This window comes from Hemitrygon akajei, chromosome 23 (assembly GCF_048418815.1).
Source record: "Hemitrygon akajei chromosome 23, sHemAka1.3, whole genome shotgun sequence".
NCBI lineage: Eukaryota > Metazoa > Chordata > Chondrichthyes > Myliobatiformes > Dasyatidae > Hemitrygon > Hemitrygon akajei.
In genome coordinates this window covers 38,224,071-38,244,476 of record NC_133146.1, presented here as the reverse complement: position 1 = coordinate 38,244,476, position 20,406 = coordinate 38,224,071, and the positions used below count along the sequence as shown (strand labels likewise).

General features: G+C 40.2%; 1 protein-coding gene across 3 annotated transcripts in view; it reads right to left on the bottom strand.

The window, feature by feature from the left end:
* Positions 1 to 20,406, bottom strand: part of tbc1d12b (TBC1 domain family, member 12b) — an 85,312-nt gene that overhangs the window by 8,271 nt on the left and 56,635 nt on the right. For all 3 annotated transcript variants that reach the window (XM_073027446.1, XM_073027447.1, XM_073027448.1), the window contains 10 exons: positions 18,831 to 18,946; positions 13,754 to 13,836; positions 13,137 to 13,254; positions 12,934 to 13,040; positions 12,013 to 12,093; positions 8,967 to 9,061; positions 5,064 to 5,135; positions 3,683 to 3,811; positions 2,743 to 2,852; positions 2,258 to 2,516 (listed from right to left, as the gene is read on the bottom strand). In XM_073027446.1, the coding sequence (XP_072883547.1) occupies positions 2,258 to 2,516; positions 2,743 to 2,852; positions 3,683 to 3,811; positions 5,064 to 5,135; positions 8,967 to 9,061; positions 12,013 to 12,093; positions 12,934 to 13,040; positions 13,137 to 13,254; positions 13,754 to 13,836; positions 18,831 to 18,946 (1,170 nt within the window). The remainder of the gene's footprint in view (positions 1 to 2,257; positions 2,517 to 2,742; positions 2,853 to 3,682; positions 3,812 to 5,063; positions 5,136 to 8,966; positions 9,062 to 12,012; positions 12,094 to 12,933; positions 13,041 to 13,136; positions 13,255 to 13,753; positions 13,837 to 18,830; positions 18,947 to 20,406) is intronic.

The window sequence follows — 20,406 nt, the reverse complement described above, 5'->3', positions numbered from 1 at the left end:
TTTGAAATTTGCATCACCTGGCCTTTCCTAACGATGACTGTGAACAGGCCATAGCCCGAACAAGCTAATTAAGGTCTGAGACCTTGGTAAAAGTTATCTGTGAGCTCAAATCTCTTGGGGTGCCCAAACTTTCACATGGTGCTCCTTTCCTTTTTCTCCCCACTCTAAAATTGTACAAAACAAAAATAATACACTAATCTTGCTTAAAATGTTGAAAAGAATGTTTCACCTTTAACTTTATGATTTCTGGATATCAGTTCATCTTCTACTCACTTAACTATTCACAGTAACAGAAATTTTGTCTGGGGTGCCCAAACTTTTGCATGCCACTGTATATCAACCATGCCAGTCACCTTATCCTTTAACAGTGTAATGAGAAACCTTTAATCACGTAAAGTGATGTCCCTCATAGAACTTCTAATCTTCTAATCTATTAGAATCTTTAAATACTGTAATTAAATCCAGTAATTTGAGAAAGGAAATTAGGACTGTAACTTGCCATATATTGAGTGCTAGAATCATAATATTATGGTAGCCATTGCTATAGGGTTACAATCATAACTAAACAACTTCAAAAAAAATCAAAATACTATCAGAAATGTTATTTGTCAATAATGTGATATTTAAGTAGATTTTACCTCAGAAGAAAATGTGTAATTATTGATGACAGATAAAAGCTTACGAACAAGTATGTCACCAGATTCATATGCATGAAGGGGCTGAGGCAGAAGGGAAATTATAGCCAGTTAGCCTGACCTCAGTGGTTGGGACAATATTGGAGTCGATTGTTAAGGATGTGGTTTTGAGATATTGGAGGCATATGATAAAATAGGGTAACGTCAGCAGGGTTTCCTCAAGGGAAAATCTTACCTGATAAAATCTGTGAGGACTCTTCGAAGAAATAACAAGCAAGACAGACAAAGGAGAATTGGTTGATATCACGTACTTGGATTTTCAGGCCTTTGACAAGGTGCCAACATGAAGCTGCTGAACAAGACTGAGTCCATGGTATTACAGGAAAGATACTAGCATGGATAAAGCATTGGCTGACTGGCAGGAGGCAAAGAGTGGCAATAAAGGGAGCCTTTTTGGATTGGCTGCTAGTGACTAGTGGTGTCCCACAGGGGTCTATGTTGGGACCAATTCTTTTTACATTGCGCGTCAACAATTTGGATGATGAAATTGATGGCTTTGTGGCCAAGTTTGTGGACAATATGAAGACAGGTGGAGGAGCAGGTAGTGTTGAGGAACAGAAGGACTCAGACAGATTAGCAGAATAGGCAAAGAGGTGGCAGATGAAATACAGTGTCAGAAAGTGTATGGTCATGCACTTTGGTAGAAGGAATAAAAGCATAGACTATTTTCTAAATGGAGAAAATAAAAAAAATTGAGGTGCAAAGGGATTTGGGATTCTCTAAAGGTTAATTTGCAGTTTGAAATCAGTGGTAAAGGTGGTGAATCCAATGTTAGCATTCATTTTAAGAGGACTAGAATATAAAGCAATGATGTAAAGCTGAGGCGGTATGAGTCACTGGCATCATTTGGAATATTGTGAGCAGTTTTGGACCCATTATTTAAGAAAGAATGTGCTGACATTGGAGAGGGTTCAGAGGAGGTTCACAAGAATGTGGGAGGATCTCATTGAAACTTATTGAATGTTGTAAGAGTGAATATAGAGAGGGTGTTTCCTGTGGTGGGGATGGGGGAGTCTAAGATCAGAGGGCACTGCCTTAAAATAGAAAACAGAAGGATGACCATTTTGAAAAGAGATGAGGAGGAATTTCTTTAGCCGGAGGAATTTCTTTAGCCAGAGGGTGGTGAATCTGTGAAACTCGTTGCCACAAATGGCTATGGAGGCCATGTCACTGATCACTCCGCATTTAAGGCGCATGTTGATAATGTCTTAACTAGTCAGGGTGAGAAAGGTTATAGGGAGAAGGCAGGAGAATGGGCCGAATGGTCTGAGTCTGCTCCCTGTCTTAGGTTCTTATTATATTGTGTTAAAAATTCCTTTACAGACAAATCTAAAATAAATAACAATTTCCTTAAACTCTCACTTTACAACACATTAAAGTTTCATACTTTGGAACATTTACATGACAATCTCATTCATCACAAGTAGTAAAAATGTTTGAGTGATCTCTGATTGCTTGGAGGCTTTATACGATCTACACTGTCTTCAACTAAAAAGGATTTTAACATTCTGAGCTACTAATACTAGTGAATTGAATACAAAACAAAATATGCATTTCCTCACCTGTGTCCATTTTTTGTTGCTGCTGTGCATCTGAACAGCAGTAATGCAAGCAAACAGTTTTTCCGATGCAATATCTTCAGGCAGTTTGGTAAGGAATTGAGCTATGTGAATAAAATCCATTTGTACTAAAATATCCTCATACAACTTGAGAATGCCCAGAGCTGTCCGAAAAAGGAACTCTTCCCCATCACGGCAAAAGACATCCCAGACTCGACAAGCCAGGTCAAGGGGCAATGACTTACTGTAGAGTGTAAATATCCTACAATTAAAGAATACAACAGAAAATGAATTTTAGAGCAGATACTGTGGCTATGCAGTATTACGTAATTAACAACACTATATATACACTATACATCACAAAGTATATCTTGTCATTCAAGCAGTATAATACAATTAGATCAAGTATGATGATTATTAGTCAATATGCATACTAAATATTATCCTAAGATGAACAATTTAACATCTAAAATTTTTTATTCACTTACCAGTCTATAAGATAGATATCAGGAGTCAAACTATTTTTCATGAAGTGCGCAAAAAGCTTTGGAAGATTTTCCTCAAAAAACACTTCATATGATGCAAAATACTTCAGCATCTGAGGAGGAGAACATATACTCAATAGTTTAACATTCCAATTGATGAATTTTAAAAACCTTTAATCCAATTTTATCATTTCCCTGATTAAAAAATATACTTAAATGCTTCTTAAAAAAAACTCTGGCATTAGTTCAAAATAAAAGCTCCAAAATTTCTAATTTGATTTTTAAATCAATTTGGTTTAGAATAATTACAGAATGTAACATGCATTACAAAAAAAAAGAACCAGAAAGAATAGTTTTTTCAGTTCTTGTAGCTAGTCCATAAATGTGAAGGAAGGACTATCGAAAGGAGATACAGTGTTCCACATTTTGGGCTAAATGAAAGTCCCTTGAGAGTATTCCTTTCACTTTTTAAAAAAAAAATTTCCCCTCACCCCTGTCCCATGGTGTCATTATTTATGAGCTATTATTCGGCAGATATGGCCAGGGTATGTTACTTCACCCAGTTTGAAAACTGGGTGATGTAACATTTTTTTTAAACTTTTTTTTAGATGTTAATTTCGAAGACACTTATGAGAATAATTAAGTTGCAACTTTAATCTGAAAAAGGCTGCATGTCACAGTTGTTCATGTACACTGGCATAAATAGTCAACTTTTGTTATGAAAAACTAAAAAAAGTAGAACTGGTTTTAGAGACCAATTGTTGGGGGTTCCACTGAAGAATGAGGGCGCATCATCGTTTCTTAACAGAACAAAAGGGAAATAAATCCAGGTAGAACAATTTTTGTTGAATTTATACAGGTTACATACCAGATTGTTCATGTTTCATAGGAAACAAATAACAGCATGTAATCTGTTTCATGATACATCCTGCAATGTCCTCACCATATCATGATCCACACGGAAAAATGCCAGCTGACAGGGTTTGTTCAACAGGTTTGCAAATGCTATGAAAGCATCAGCTTCTTCTAAATTAAGGATAAGAACAGCAGCAACAAAAGACATTCCTTGGACCTGCAGAAAACAGTACACATTACTAATTATGCTGCTGAAACTAATAATACAACCTTCACATTGCTGTGACAATGTACAGGATTTAAAGCATTGTCACATTGCATCCTTTTTGCAGAAGATTTTATCACAAAGTCCAATTCATTATTTGGTTATCACCAACTGCTTCAGGGAAACATACTGCAAGTGGTAATAACTATACAACTTTCTTCAATAACAAACTTTATTAGTTTAAAAAGGTTCAGCCAATTGAAAGATTAAAGAACCACAGGAATTTACAATATTTATATTATATCAAAGGGAAAATATTTTAGATCTTTTGGGAAGCATTTTCAGAATAGAACCAAGTTAGCTCCAGAGTGCAAAGGACATTTGTTATTTCATAAAGCAGCTGGCCAAATTCATGTAGTGAACAGCTGATGCCCCTGAAGTGGAGCAGCTGATGCCCCTGAAATATAGCAGCTTACACAAGGTTGAAAAGAAAAAAAACAAGATTAGTAATAATTGTGTACATGATAATATGAGGCATAGATAGAGTGGATAGCCGGAGATGTTTTGAAAGGGCGAAAATGGCTTATATGAGGGGGTATAATTTTAAGGTGATTGGATGAAAGTATAGGGGATGTCAGAGGTAACTTTTATTTACAAAAGGAGGGGATTGTGCATGGTTTAGCATTGGTGGTAGAGGCAGATACATTAAGAGCATATAAGAAACTCCTAGATGGGCACATGGATGACAAAAAAAAGAGAGCTATGTAGGAAGGAAGGGTGAGATTGACCTTAGAGTAAATTAAATGGTTGACACAACATCATGGACCATAGGGCCTATATCATACTGTAATGTTCTATGGTTTAATAAGCAGTCACTGACAAAATTCTAACTGTAATGCATGAAAGAACCATGATAATATGGCAGTAATTATAAACTTGCAAATGATATAAATCTGAAAAGGAAACATAATATTGCTAGAAATGGGTCAGAAATATCATCGACTTGCAATATGAAGTCTGTTCCTCATTCCACAAATGCTCTCTGAATTGTTGAATGCATCCAGCATTTTTTGTTTTTATTTCTAATGTCTAAGAAAGGTTTCTAAAGTCCACCCAAAATACCAGGACATTCTCTGAGTCTAAATTTGGAAATGACAAAGCTACACAATGCACTCAAGGTATAAGACATAGGCACATCAATGCTATCAGAAGAAACAGAAGTATTTGTTGCAAACCTACTTTTAAGACAATACAAAATACTTACATATCCAACATCAGGCCTGTAGCAGGTATATGCCCCGAGAACACTATGGAGAAGATCATGATATGGTCCACCCTACAAAATTAACATATAACTGTCAGACAACAGAAAAACAAATGCAAAGCACAATTCCTTTCTCAATGTAACATTCACTGTCCGCAAACGTTTCAATGACAAAAATCGCATGTCAGTCGGACCTTCCCCTTGGAAGTCGATGTCCAGTGGTATGAGTAGTCAACAATAACTGGGGTCTTCCTTGGTTGCAGTGGATAGCCATGACTTCTTCTGTGCCTTATCATGTCCTTCGCTCTCCACAAAGCATTGCAGAATCGCCTTCTTGGCTGTTGGATTGCACTGTCAATCTCATTTGCCCAGTCTGCTGGAAATGACTTCACATGTCCCTATCTCACCAGGGTATGAGGCCTGCTGGCTACCCTCACCTGGTTTAACCTCCTGTAGAAGCTGTGTGCCAGCATGTGGCTGCTGTTGCATGCAAACAGTTATCTGGAGCTACAGGTGAGAGCTGAGTGTCCGTTGGGGCCCAAAAGTGAGTGAGCTACCCTAGAATGCACACGACAAGTGCCTTCACCAGAGTTGCTACCCCTCCCTGGACTCCCCATACATGGATGAATTCCTCTGTCAATAACTATTAGGAACTAATACAGTTTTATAGTACAGTAGCATTGGTAGTGCTCTAATTTGTTCTGTTTTGCATATAAATGCCTAATTTGTTACTTAGTTAAACAGTAGTTCGTCTTTTTTTAAATACCATTTTAACTCTTTCCATGAAACTTTGGCTAATTGGGGGCAGCTGCTTAATTGGGCCAAGATGTACTGGTCCCAATGTGTCCCAATTAATTGGAATCCAGTGTATTTTGTCCTTAACATATTGGTTTGACTAATGTTTCAGAATTCAAGTCAACAGAATTTCTTAAGCCTTTTAAATGTTTTACTGTGGCGACCCACTTCCTAGCACACTCGAACTGGCTCACAAATAGCCAGCGCGCAGGCACAAAGGTCAGGTCCGCAACAAAGGGAAAAAGCCTGCGGGGGTTTGTGAGTACGTGTCCCTTAGAGCATCCGCGCCCGGGGAGGGCGGGATGAGGGAGGCTTTAAAGCAAGGCTGTGAAGTTCGAATAAAATCATCTTTAATTGCAGTTTACCAACTCCGTGTCGTTATTTTAGCACTGCGTGTAGCAGACCCTGACGGTCCAAACGATTTTTGGACCGGAGATGACTGACACCGCATCTGTTCATGCGGTTTCATTGAAACTGCCAAGCTTCTGGACGCTGCGACCTCACCTATGGTTCCAGCAAGCAGAAGCCCAATTCCATGTTCGGCAGATAACCTCAGAGGACACACGTTACTACTACGTGGTGAGCTCCCTCGACCAGGACACAGCGGCCCAGGTTGCGGAGTTCGTACAGTCTCCCCGGGCGGACGGCAAGTACACGGAATTCAAAGCCCTGCTCCTAAGGACTTTCGGACTCTCACGGCGCGAGCGGGCTGCCCGCTTACTGCACCTGGATGGCTTGGGAGACAGACATCCATCGGCTTTAATGAATGAGATGTTGTCTTTGGCTGGTGGACACACACCCTGCCTCATGTTTGAGCAGGCATTCCTGGAGCAGCTGCCCGAGGACATATGCCTGCTGCTGTCCGACACAGATTTCAGTGACCCCCAGAAGGTGGCAACCCGGGCGGACTTGCTGTGGAATGCCAAGAAGGTGAGTGGGGCGTCCATCGCACAGATCAACAGGCCACGCTCCCAGCAGCAAACCAGTCCAGGCCCGGCCGCAGAGCCCGCTAGCCCCAGAGGCAGGGGTGGGGAGCCCAACGAACACTGGTGTTTCTACCACCAGCAGTGGGGCGCAGAAGCCCGCCGTTGTCGCCCGCCCTGCCAGTTCCCAGGAAACGCCAGGGCCAGCCGCTGCTGATGGCTACGGCAGCTGGCCGTCGGGATAGCCTTCTGTATGTGTGGGACAAGAGGTCGGGATGCCGTTTTTTGGTCGACAATGATGCCGAGATCAGCGTCTTACCTCTGACGAGTTACGACATCCGCAACAGGGCACTGGGTTCCCCCCCCGAGGGCCGTGAATGGCAGCACGGTAAGGACCTACGGCACCCATACGGTGCAGCTACAGTTCGGCTCCAGCCGGTCCATGTGGGACTTCACACTGGCCGCCGTAGCCCAACCGCTTCTGGGCGCGGATTTTTTGCGGGCTCACAGCCTGCTGGTCGACCTGCCGAGGCAGAGACTGGTCCACGCCGAGATCTTTCAGATGTTCTCCCTGGGAGAAGCCCAGTTGCCAGCCCCACACCTCGGCTCCATCACGCTGTCCGACAACGACTTCACCAGAGTCCTGGCGGATTTCCCATCGGTTCAAGCACCGCAGTTCACGGCAGCCATGCCCCGACATGGCATACAGCACCACATCCCGGCCCAGGGACCACCCCTCCATCAGGACAACTGTCCGGCTGGTAGCCAACCAGTTCGTTTGGCACCGACTCCGCAAGCAGGTCAGTGAATGGGCCAGAACGTGCATGCACTGCCAAACAGCCAAGGTGCAGCGGCACACCAAAGCTCTGCCGCAGCAGTTCCACCCCACCCACCGGCTTTTCGACCACATTCACGTGGATATCGTGGGCCCCCTGCCAGTGTCGCGTGGAGCGTGGCACCTCCTGACTATCGTGGACCGGTTCACAAGATGGCCAGAGGCGATCCCGCTCACGGACACCACCTCCGAATCTTGCGCCCGGGCACTGATCGCCACCTGGGTGTCCCGCTTTGGTGTACCGGCCCACATTACCTCCGACAGAGGCGCCCAGTTCACCTCCAGCCTGTGGTCAGCTATGGCCAGCCTTTTGGGGACACAGCTGCACCACACCACTGCCTACCACCCACAGTCGAACGGACTAGTGGAGCGTTTCCACCGTCACCTAAAGTCGGCTCTCATGGCCTGCCTGCGAGGAGCTAACTGGGCGGACGAGCTTCCCTGGGTCCTACTCGGCATCCGCACGGCGCCCAAAGACGATCTGCACGCCTCGTCGGCTGAGTTGGTGTACGGCGCACCCCTGGTCGTCCCCAGGGAGTTCATACCAGTCCCAGGGGGGCAAGAGGAAGAACCTGCAGCAGTCCTGGGCAGACTACGCGAGAGGCTCGGTGACCTGGCCCCCATACCCACTTCGCAGCATGGGCAGAACCTGACCTGTGTACCCAAAGACCTGCAGAATTGTAAGTTTGTGTTTGTACGACAGGGCGGGCATCGACACCGCTGCAATGGCCCTACGAGGGGCCGTTCACGGTGCTCAGGAACAACGGGTCCACGTTCGTGCTGGATGTTGGGGGGAGAGAGGAGGTTTTCACGGTGGACCGACTCAAACCGGCCCATGTGGACCTGGCGCAACCAGTCGAGTTTCCGGCACCGCGGCGCAGAGGCCGACCTCCCAAACAGGGTCCGGCCCAGACTGCGGACATTGGGGGTTGTATCGCCAGTTCTGGGGGGGGGAGGGGGGGGTTATGTGGCGACCCACTTCCTAGCGCACTCGAACCGGCTCACAAATAGCCAGCGCGCAGGCACAAAGGCCAGGTCCGCAACAAAGGGAAAAAGCCTGCGGGGGTTTTTGAGTACGTGTCCCTTACAGCATCCGCACCCGGGGAGGGCGGGATGAGGGAGGCTTTAAAGCAAGGCTGTGAAGTTCGAATAAAATCATCTTTAATTGCAGTTTACCGACTCCGTGTCGTTATTTTAGCGCTGCTTGTAGCACACCGCTACATTACCATATAATTTCTAGCACATTCATATTTCTCAATAAGCCAAACAGTTTTAGTCAGTTGCCATATTTTATAAATTGGCATAAAATAATTCTGACTTAAAATTCATCTTGTAAGTAAAACTTCAAACCTTCTGGAAAATGAAGAGAGAAGGGAATGTGCGGGAGATATCCAGCTTTATCAATTCAAGACTCGCCTCTCTATCAGCTCCTGATGCTCCAGGGTCTATAAATAAATGCCAGTAAAATTATTAAAGTAAAATGCTGAAACCTACTTTGTGGCTGTACACAAGTCAGACATACCAGTAGATGTAACACTACTTTTAACTGCACTAGAACTTACGGTTTACTAGCTCATAAGATGACAATAATTGTATTTTATTTTTCAATTGTCACCATACAAATACACAATATCTTACTTAGTTTTATTAAAAAAGATGATAATGAGTAAGAATTGGCAAGTAACATATGAAACTAACAAGGAAAGAGATTTTGACACTTGTCAATGTTATATGTTGCAGACTAGTGAGTTTTCATCTTATTTTGTTTGGATTGATTTAACCTTTAATATTAATATTTAAAATACATTTCAAGGTATTAGTTTTAAATTCAGTATGAGTACCGAGGTAAGAAAGCTTGTATTTAAATATAAGATAGCAGAGAATGAAATGCAACTATATTTTATTATTTTTGAAAACTTTAGAAAGGGACTTACTGGCACTTGTCTGCTTTATATTTGAACAACAGCAGATTATAAAGACAATTAACAACATAGCATCAGAAAAAGCACGATAGATGGTAGGAAAGATATTGCATTAATATCATGAGCAAACTGGTTCCCAAATGCACTTTGATTTTTAATTAAAATTAGCATTTCTGTTATTACTACATTTGCAAAGATAGCAGCTCTCTCAGTAGCTGCATAATGCATAAACTCCAGCCAGTATGATATAACAATTTAAAAAGTCCCAATGCCATAGTATTTCAAACTGCAGTTTGAAGAGCAATATTGGATATTTCTTTTTCCAGTCCTGATGAAGGGTCTCGGTGCAAAACATTGACTACTTACTCTTTGCCTTAGATGCTGCTTGGCCTGTTGAGTTCAAGTGGGGGGTTATATGGGAGGCAGGGTTTGAGGGTCGGCACAACATTGTGGGCCGAAGGGCCTGTAATGTGCTGTACTATTCTATGTTCCTCAAGCATTTTCTGTGTGTTGCTTTGGATCTCCAGTATCTACTGATTTTTTCATGATTGGATATTAAATGCATGTCTATCACCTACCCTACGGCCTTTGTCACAGGAAAGGTATCTTGTCAGACAAATGTACCCAAGATCCTCAATATTTTAGATGTTCACCAGTCACTCTGCTTTATCTTCACGATGTATTAGTAACTACATACCGTAGATTCCGGACTACAGAGCGCACCTGATTAAAAGCCGCAGGCTCTAATTTTAGAAATAAAATCAATTTTTTAATTGTAAAGGCCGCACCGGATTTTAGGCCGCACCGCTACTTTTAAATATACATACGTATCGGTAACACAAATTACGTTGCATATACTTTTTTACTGAACAGCACGAACAACATTCCAATATCTCCTAGCGACTGGTAAAAATATATATACTGCAGCTTACCAGGAAAAGTTATTGATCGACTTTAACTTAAAAGCAGCGTTTTCGCTCGGGTCTAATCGGCTCTGACGCGCTTGCGCAATGCGATCGGGTCTAATCGGCTCTGACGCGCTTGCGCAATGCGATCGGGTCTAATCGGCTCTGACTCGCTTGCGCAATGCGATCGGGTCTAATCGGCTCTGACTCGCTTGCGCAATGCGATCGGGTCTAATCGGCTCTGACGCGCTTGCGCAATGCGATCGGGTCTAATCGGCTCTGACGCGCTTGCGCAATGCGATCGGGTCTAATCGGGTCGGACGCGCTCGGGTCTTGCTTTTCTTCGAGTATTTTCCATGTTGATGAGGGTGAGTACAAATGACTGATTTACAATAATTTAATTGTGAAAGTGCGCTTGATTTATCGTACAATTTCATTGGACCTCTGTGAACTACTCATCAATTTTATTGGTCTACTGTTACGAGGCAAAATGTTTACGAGGCGGCATGAAAAAAAACCATGTATTAGCCGCTCTGGATTATAGGCCGCAGAGTTCAAAGCTGTTCAAAATGTGGGAAAAAAGTAGCGGCTTATAATCCGGAATCTACGGTACTCTTAAGTCCTAGCAATGTTCACAAACTCTATTTCGTATTGTACTGAGAAGCTACGTAGTTGAAATGCAGGGTCTTCCGATGCTTGGCTCTACAGTTACTCACATCTTCCACTACTTCAGTTAGAAGATTTACTAGGTTTTCAGTGTAAACAGTAAATATTTCTTCAATTTGAGACAGCAAGAATTGAGAGCTTTATTAACAAGCAGATGTATTTGATTAAGCCTGGATGTCATTTTGGATTGAGTACTGCTTTACTTAGACATTACAATGAGTTGTAAATGAGGACAGGGAAGTAGAGTGTCAGTCTAGCTTCAGTCTCGTGAAGATCTTCCTAGCATTCTTGTCAAAAGATTTGTATATACATTTTCTGTCTAGGTAGCACTAGACCTACTGTTGCCACAATATGAAGTAAAGGCCACGTGCACAAATCGTGCATGGATGTTGTAGAAAATTTGTTATATCAACAATAAATGTTTTCTTTTCATAAATTATTAACACATGAAGACAAGTTTTTAAACTCTGGGTGAATGAAGTTTTAAAATCCATATGTACTTTACAGAGCTACTTTAACCACATTGCCAATTTTTAAGTTGCTGTATTGAAAAATGCTGCACAGTGAAAGCAGATAGGACAAAGGGGCATACAATACTGTACCTGACAACCAGTTTTGTTGCATAATGAACGGAATATTCATACTAGCCTCCAGGTGCATTAGCAAAAAAAAACAAAATAGCTACATTTTTAAACTGTCAAATGCCCAATAAAGGAGAGAAATAAAATGTACAAGTGTTGAAAGATAATGTAGCACTGAGTGGAAATATAATTGATTTAACATGGAGGAGGTTTAAAAAAAACCCTGCAGTAATACACGGAGGCAACAGTGAATGTGGCCTCTTTTCAGCATTGATAGTTTACTGACTTGCCCTAAGTGAGGTGCTTAAAAACCAAAATTTACCTTCTGTTTCATTCTCAGATCCAACCTCACTGAAGTTTTTCCATCGCTCCTTAGCTCTGGACAGGAAGATTTCATAAAGCTCTAAGAAATGAAACAGCACCACAAAATTAAGCAATTTCAAAACAATTTGATTTCTTCCAGTTTCACTTAAGTCAACCAAATCCAGGACACCTAAAAACCCTAAAGCCTGCCATTGCAGGAATGTGACAGTGGCCCTGAAGAATTAGCTCTCTTCTTGGGCAACAATGGTACATCATTTGTATTATCCTTTGCCAAGCCAAGATCAGAAAACAGCCTGAAGAATTTGTGGCCCCAAAGTTGTTTCAAACTTCAATCCTTTTTCTTGACATTTCAGTTTGAAGCTTCAATTATGCTAAAGAAATTGTTAGATCACTTCTAGGCATAGTTCTATTTGAAGAAGCCTTAATACTGACTGAACCCAATTCCTTACATAATTTGGTAGGATTTGTCATAAAGAGATACGGCAGTATACAGTAAGTAATATTGGAAGAAGGATTATCAAATTCGTGACATTTTAGTTAAACACAAACTATAACAGTGCAATGAATTAACAAGAATCCCCATGGGAAAAGTCATATAGATTCATTTTGGATCTGTGGTGACCAAAATCAGAATTCAATCTCCTCACCTCACTTCTGTGAAAACCACCTACCCAATTTGTTGGAGTAAAGGCAAAAAGCAGTTAAACCTTTTGTCATACAGGCCGAAGTCATGAACCAATCTCATATAAACAGAAAGGCAGTCGAATACTATCAAAGAATACGTACACGGCGCTGGAAGAACTCAGCAGGTCAGGCAGCATCCGTGAGAAAAGAGTACTATCAAAATAGTGCTTCTGAAGCAGAACATTTTTACTTTATTTCTCAATTAAGAATTTATGTAGATATTCAGAGTACATACCATGAGTGATATTCAGTTCATTACCAACAGCCAACCTCCACACTTTCCCTCGAACGCTTGGAGGAATACCCTGCCACCATAGTTCACGCACCTTCCGTGTATTTCGACTGTATGTGAGAAACAAGAAAATATTTTATAACTATAAAGATTTAAATATGTGTTTTTCAGCAGTAAACTATCAGAATGACAGTTGCTTCACTTACATAGTTTCCCAATTGGGAAGTATATCTGTGTTCCAAATTATCATAGCATGAGCAATACTCTCTTCCTGCCTGAATCGCTCCTTCATAATTTTTTTTCTTCGCTGTGCTTCTTTCACCTCTGTATTCAAAAAAATGTATGTCAGTTATCATTCACAAGCTACAAATTATCAGCAAATCAGCCCAGATTCATACTCTTGAGGTGGCAGACAATTAATCTATTTTCAGAACTCTGACAATTGTGCCCAAGATCACCTGAGACAGAAATAGAATACCTGTCCTAGAAAGACACCTCCCTTATTTTTCTTTTCTTTACCACTACCATCACTCACATCACCCTGCCGCCAATGAGAACCTTTGTTTGATAGCCTGGAACTTGGCTGTGAAACTCAACCTGTGATATTGAAATTGTATATTTATCCGTTCTGCACACGAACACAATTAACAAAGTGCAGCCATACTTATTGATTGCAAACAAAGACTAGTTAGAAACCTCAAGGCAATATAATACAAAACAAACTTTCAGCAAAAGGACATTCTTCCCAAAACATTCTGTTTGAAGTCCAAAGGATAAATCCATTAGGTTGCCTGGAATGTAATAAAGTAACTAACTCCAGTACCTCGTTTCTTTGCTTCTGCCACCATTTCATCGTATTCTTGTCTGTGTCTTTGAGCTTCTTCTGCCGATTTTGCAGGCAAGTGTCTAAAAAGAAAGTTCTCTAGTAAATATGTGCATGAAAACTTCATTTTCAAATACTAAAATGAGAAATCACACAAACTATACAAATATGCATTTACAATACTAAAATGACTTTAAAATCACATTTCCAAATCTTTTCCAAGCAATATATTTAATTGTACATTATTTAATAATAATTTTGATAAAATTGACAACTGGCAGTCGTATCCTTAGGGACTGCGTTAGGGAAATGGAGATGCAGCTCGATGACATTCGTCTGGTCAGGGAGAGCGAGGAGGCGATAGAAAGGAGTTATAGGCAGGTGGTCACACCGGGGCCACGGGAGACAGATAAGTGGGTAACAGTCAGGAGAGGGAAGGGGAAGAGTCAAGTACCAGAGAGTACCCCTGTGGCTGTACCCCTTGACAATAAGTACTGTTGGGGGCGGGGAAAACAGCCTACCTGGGGGAAGCAGCAGTGGCCGTGCCTCTGGCAGAAAGTCTGGGCCTATGGCTCAGAAGGGTAGGGAAAGGAAGCAGAAGGCAGTAGTGATAGGAGACTCTATAGTTAGGGGGTCAAACAGGCAATTCTGTGGACGCAGGAAAGAAACTCAGATGGTAGTTTGCCTCCCACCCGGGGTCCGGGATGTTTCAGATCGCATCCAAGATATCCTGCAGTGGGAGGGAGAACAGCCAGAGGTCATGGTACATATTGGTACCAATGACATAGGTAGGAAAAAGGATGAGGTCCTGAAAAAAGACTACAGGGAGTTAGAAAGGAAGTTGAGAAGCAGGACTGCAAAGGTAGTAATCTCAGGATTACTGCCTGTGCCATGTGACAGTGAGTATAGGAATAGAATGAGGTGGAGGATAAATGTGCAGCTGAGGGATTATCCCTTGATTAGGCTAGGGTTAAATCAGAGGCTGCTGGGCAATGCAGCTCAAAAGGCCAGAAGAACTTTCTCTACACCCCAGTAAATAAATAAATAATAGAGCATCTTGGCCCATTAGGTGGCTGTCCCAATCAGCTACCGTAGTTTCATGGAAATAGTTAAAAAGGTATTTTTAAAAAAGAAAGACTACCATTTAACTGAGTAACAAATTATGTATTTAGACGATAAACAGAACAAATTAGGCAATCACTACTACCACAGCACTGTAAAAATGTCTATTAGTTCCTAATAAGCGATGAAGGAATTCATCCATTTTACACTGACAAGTTCTTTTGCTAGACTGTAAATGAACAAAATCAATGCAGACTACCTAGTATAGATAATGCAATGCCTTCATACAATGCTGTCAACATTTTGTCCTCAAAACTTCATTTTCATTGTAACATTCAAGATGATTGCTGATACCTTCAAATTCTTAGTAGTTCCTAACTTGCTGAAGTGAAATAGTTTCATTTTCACTCCCATCTGTTTCTGGCGTCTCCATGCCTGAATGCTTGAAACCGCAGTGAGCAAAACAGTTCTGAATTGTCTTACTGCTTATTTCTCACCAACTATCAGTGACAAAAATCACTGCTTTTTGAACACAAACACACGCAATTGATATATTTAAAAATTGTTCGCTCTGTAGTGTCTAATGGTCACAGAAGTGTACACAACTGACACTAGTTAGAAAATATTCAGCAACAGTTTCCTACTCCAATTAAGCAGTGTAGTACCCCAAATAACTAAAGGGAACTCCAACTATTTTCTCAATTTGCTTTTGTTCTTTAAGAATTGCCCCAAATAAGCAGATATCTCATTAACTGTTAGCCCAATTAATTAAAATCCACTACATTTCATTGTTCTAACCCTCATGTATACATCAAAAGATATTCACTCATCATTGTGTAAGCAAGAACCCCTCCCTTCATCAAAAATGACACTGAAAATGTAAATATTTATTGAGAATAGCTATCAAACTTTTTAATAAAATGCTCTTGGATTTATCCCATGATGTAGAATAGTGTTTTATTATTAAAATATTGTTCAGATGTAGCCAGACCAGTTTCACAATGAAAATACTTAAACATTTCCAAAAGACCACAGCCAGATGGCAGCTGAACATGGGCTATAAATTCCACAGGAAAACTTAGTAACAAAAAGGATAAATAAATTTACTGGCAACCACATGTGAATGAGGATGAAAATATAAACAGTCACTGAAAACACAACCTTTTGTCTTTTATTGAATTTTAGTCCTTTCTCTCCATTAAATCTCACCTTTTAACAGAGTGATAAGTGACAAACCTGTAAGCCTTCATTTTGGATTCAAGCAAAATTATGGCTCTCTTCAACGATGCTGCCTGAACTGCTGAGCAAATCCCAGCAGTTTCTAGTTCTATTACATTTTTCTGCGATCAAATGTAGAATTACAGAGTCATTAAAGCTGGCCTTTTGGCTCAATGCATCCATGCTGACCACAATGCCTACCTAAGCCAGTCCCATCCACTCACTTTTGGCTCAAATCCATTTAAACCTTCTCTACCCTAAAAACATATTTCCCAGTTGGCCCTATGGAATGAATTTCTCCTTTGGGTGAAAAGACCTTGACATTTGGAATAGATTACAGACAAAAATACTTAGTGGCCGATGGCAATGTCTTTTAAATCCTCAAAACTGAATTAGTATTTGTTTCCAGCTAATTTATGTCCACAAACATTGCCTGTGAATGTTTTTACAAGCCTTTAAAAAAATGACATTTTTAACAGTTGTACAAGAAATGATCACAGCCTTTATAGATACATTTTAAATTGTGTAAATCAGAACTAATAATGACAACATATTCTGTCATTCTAGAAGACCAGAAATAGCACATTCTAGATCCACACTAGATTAAAAAATAGTTTTCCTATTAGTTTATCGAAGCAAGAATGTTGTAGAAGGTATTAAACATGACATAGAAAAAGTCCAGCAGGTTAATTTTCACTCCCAGTCTTGCCTTCCTGCATGTAAAGCAGCCTACCTGTGTAACATCTTTTTGTTTAGACTTTCTTCATGAAAGTAATTTCAATTTATTTTTGTTATCAAACTTTGTCCTGCTGAAATGCTGAGAATGGAGAAGGATATCAAACCATTAAAGGTGAACTCAATACTTCTCATGAAAGGCAGAATCAGCAATGCTGTTTTGTCTTATTTCATACCCATTATCAGGGTTAGGGTAAGATAATAAGATTTGACTACTGAACCACTTATCATCCAATACAATTCAAAAGAACTGCAAAGCAGAATGATTATCTTGCAGTGTTTTCCTTTTAACTTCATCATAGTTTTTATTTTGATTAAAGAGAAAATACTGAGCAAATGAGATTTAAAGAAAACTTCTTCATCTTTTGATTTGGAAATCCAGAACTTGTATTTTGAAGGGAGAACCACAAGAGGGCTAAATTTCTACATTAATCATAGCACTGTTTTCCAAGCCATCTGTGCAGTGCAATTATACATTGTAGTGAGCATACTGTTGGAAAAAAATATTTAAATTGGTCAGGTCATTTGATGAGTTTTCGATGTAGATTAAACATACATAAATAAAAGGGGCAACGATCTTGAGAGTATTCCAAAAAGGCTTCAAAAACTGTGCAAATATTTTTCAAATGAGCACATAAACCTAAAAGTTACCAGGACCAAGGTTTCATTTGCTATGGGTTCAAGGAAAATGCACTGTGCAATGAGAGTGAGACAGGGGAAATAGATGGGTTGGATAACAAAATAAAACACATTCTATAAAACAAAAGTGCTATTTTACACGCAAGACACACACACACAATGCTGAAAGAGCTCAGCAGCCAGGCAGCATCTGTGGAGACCAGTAAACAGTCAACATTTCAGGCCAAGAAGCACAAAACGTTGACTATTTACTTTTTTCCATAGATGCTGCCTGGCCTGCTGAGTTCCTTCAGCATTTTGTGTGTGTTGCTTGAATTTCTAGTACAGGTTTTCTCAGCTTTCCGAAGGCAGAGCATTCCTATGAAAAGGTTTGTAAGCCGGAATGTCGTAAAGTGAATAAGCAATTACCATTTATTTATATGGGAAAAATTTGTGAGCATTCCCAGACCCAAAAAGTAACCTACAAAATCATGCCAAATAACACATAAAACCTAAAATAACAGTCTCACGCAAGTGCTCTCAGCCAAAGGTCTCTCTCCTGTAAATGTTTAACTATGAAGCTTCCTCGCCTCAGAAACCAATCAAACCACCCATGACTACCTTTAAATTCCACTTTAGCAACACTTTCATCACCATCGTCCAATGTTTTCTGTTTCAGCTTATTGAAAAGACTGACTGATTTCTCCTTAAGTATAAGATAACTTAACGGAACACCATGCTTTGTACACCCATCAATCCACTCAAGCAATAGACTTTCCATTTTATCCATTATTGGATGCCGACTAAAAGAGATCACTTTGCTACGAGCAGAACCAACAGTAACATTGGCAGCTTCCAAGATTCTTTCTGTGCATCAATAGTGCAAATCATGGACGCAGGCAAGTTCAACACACGTACAATGTCCTTACTTTGTTCACCACAATTGAAACGAATTATGTCTAGTTTTATGCTAAGTCTAACACCCTTAAGAGCTCTTTTAGGCTTTTCCGATACCTTAGAACTCATCTTGCTAACGGATGCACAAAATAAATCGAGATAAATCACAGATGTTCACAGGCAGGTGTTTAAGCAATGGCAGCTAGAATGCAGTTCCGGGGGAGGAGCTTGGCTGTTCAGGGTACACACTAGCTTTTTTTAAAATAAAAGTGAAAACACTCTTCGGCTAGCGAAAACAGATAACTAATGTAGGTCTTTCATAACAGTGAGCTGCCGTAAAGCGAACGTTCGAAAAACGGGGGCCACCTGTATCTGCAGCTTTTCTTGTGCTATTTTACCCATCTGCCAAAGAATTTGGTTCAAGTGTTACAAACATACTAAATTTTGATGCTCTATATCTTGTTGCTGTCTATGGTAAAGAATACAAGAAAGTAATTACTGAACTGCACCAATCACCTTTATAAACTATACAGCATAACAAACTTACGCTGGTCGATCTTCTAGGATCAACGCAGTAGTAGATAGTGGCTCAAATTCAAGATTACGTCGCCGTCCAGACTGAAGTGAGGTTTTATTCATCCGGCCAATTCGGGCTTCATATTCCTTTGTTCAACAAAAAGAACAAATTAATACCTACGAAATACACTTGTAGCAATTAAATACACATTAATCAAATTTGTTTACATCCCCACCCCACCACCAAGCCATTTTCAAGTTAAAGGAAAAAAGAACAGCCAATTGACTGAGCAAATCTACTATGGCTCAAACAATAATTTCTGATAGTCACAGAATCAAAGGTCCTGACTTAAGTTACAAGGTTAACACTTTCAATGAGAAAGGACTGTATTACAATTTTATAATATTTCTTGCAAGTTAATGATCATGGTACATTAATGCAAATTATTTGAAAATGTAAAACATCATTTTATAGTAGCACTGCAAACACTTCTAGTTTACAAGTTAGAATCCTTCTTCCTCTGCCATTCTAACAAACCAGCTGCAGTAAACATTCCAAACCTACTAACTCAGCCTCACATTTTCTGTGATAATTATGATCTATTTTGGTTTCAACAGGGCAACTGCAAGTCTGGTCAAATATCACTGATTGCAATACCACTGTTTTTGCTGAAACATAATGGCTTTTGGGATTTTTCAACAGGACTAATTAAAACAAAAACGTAAATCTGATATATTCAACAAAATACTTTCTGCCACATCATAATGTATTAGGTCAAATTCTTCCATTTTGAACTGAAATGTTTATTTACAAAATTTAATTCAAAAGATATTTTTAGTTAGAATTAAGTACAATCTAATTTAAAAGTCAGAGCATAATTGGATTTATGTAAATAAGAGCTTTCACAACAGCCTGAACAATTGAGCTAAAAGTTAGATTTAAAAGCAAATCTTCTACTTCAAAAAAATTCCCAGCTATCTTCAAGATTTGTTGCCTTGTATCTCCAGAAACACTCTGCTCCATGGAGGCTGCGGCATTTGTTCTAGTGATTCTACTGTTGACCAAGTTTGTGATGTCACTGCTATTGACTGATACCACGAGCACCATGGTAGTGTGGCAGACAGGGAGACATTTGTACGGGTTTGCGTCCACCACTAATTCTGTGTATTTAATTCAGCAAGGGGGGGAGGGGGAGGGAGAGGGGCGGGAGAATTTTCTCAGAGATTTTGCTTGCAATTATTCAATTATTTTGTAATATAATTTAAATGTCTATTGCCCCCATTTGTAAAAATTAAGCTACAACTGCAAATTCAAATTTCCATGTTTCATTGCACATCCAAAAGAAATGCATAAAAGTATTTTTGATATTTTATTGGAGTATATTATGTATAAAATGCATTTTCATTAGTGAAAAATTGTCAAATGACATTTCCATAGGCAAGCTCAGACTAGCATTTTAAGAATATCTGAAGGACCCAAAAACTGATTTGTAATTCTGGACTTCCTCCCAGCATCTTACCATACAAACACACTCAGAAAGTTCTGTTTCGAGAAGATGGACTTTCCTTTTAAACCACAGGAAGTCAAGGAATATATTTTGCTTAAT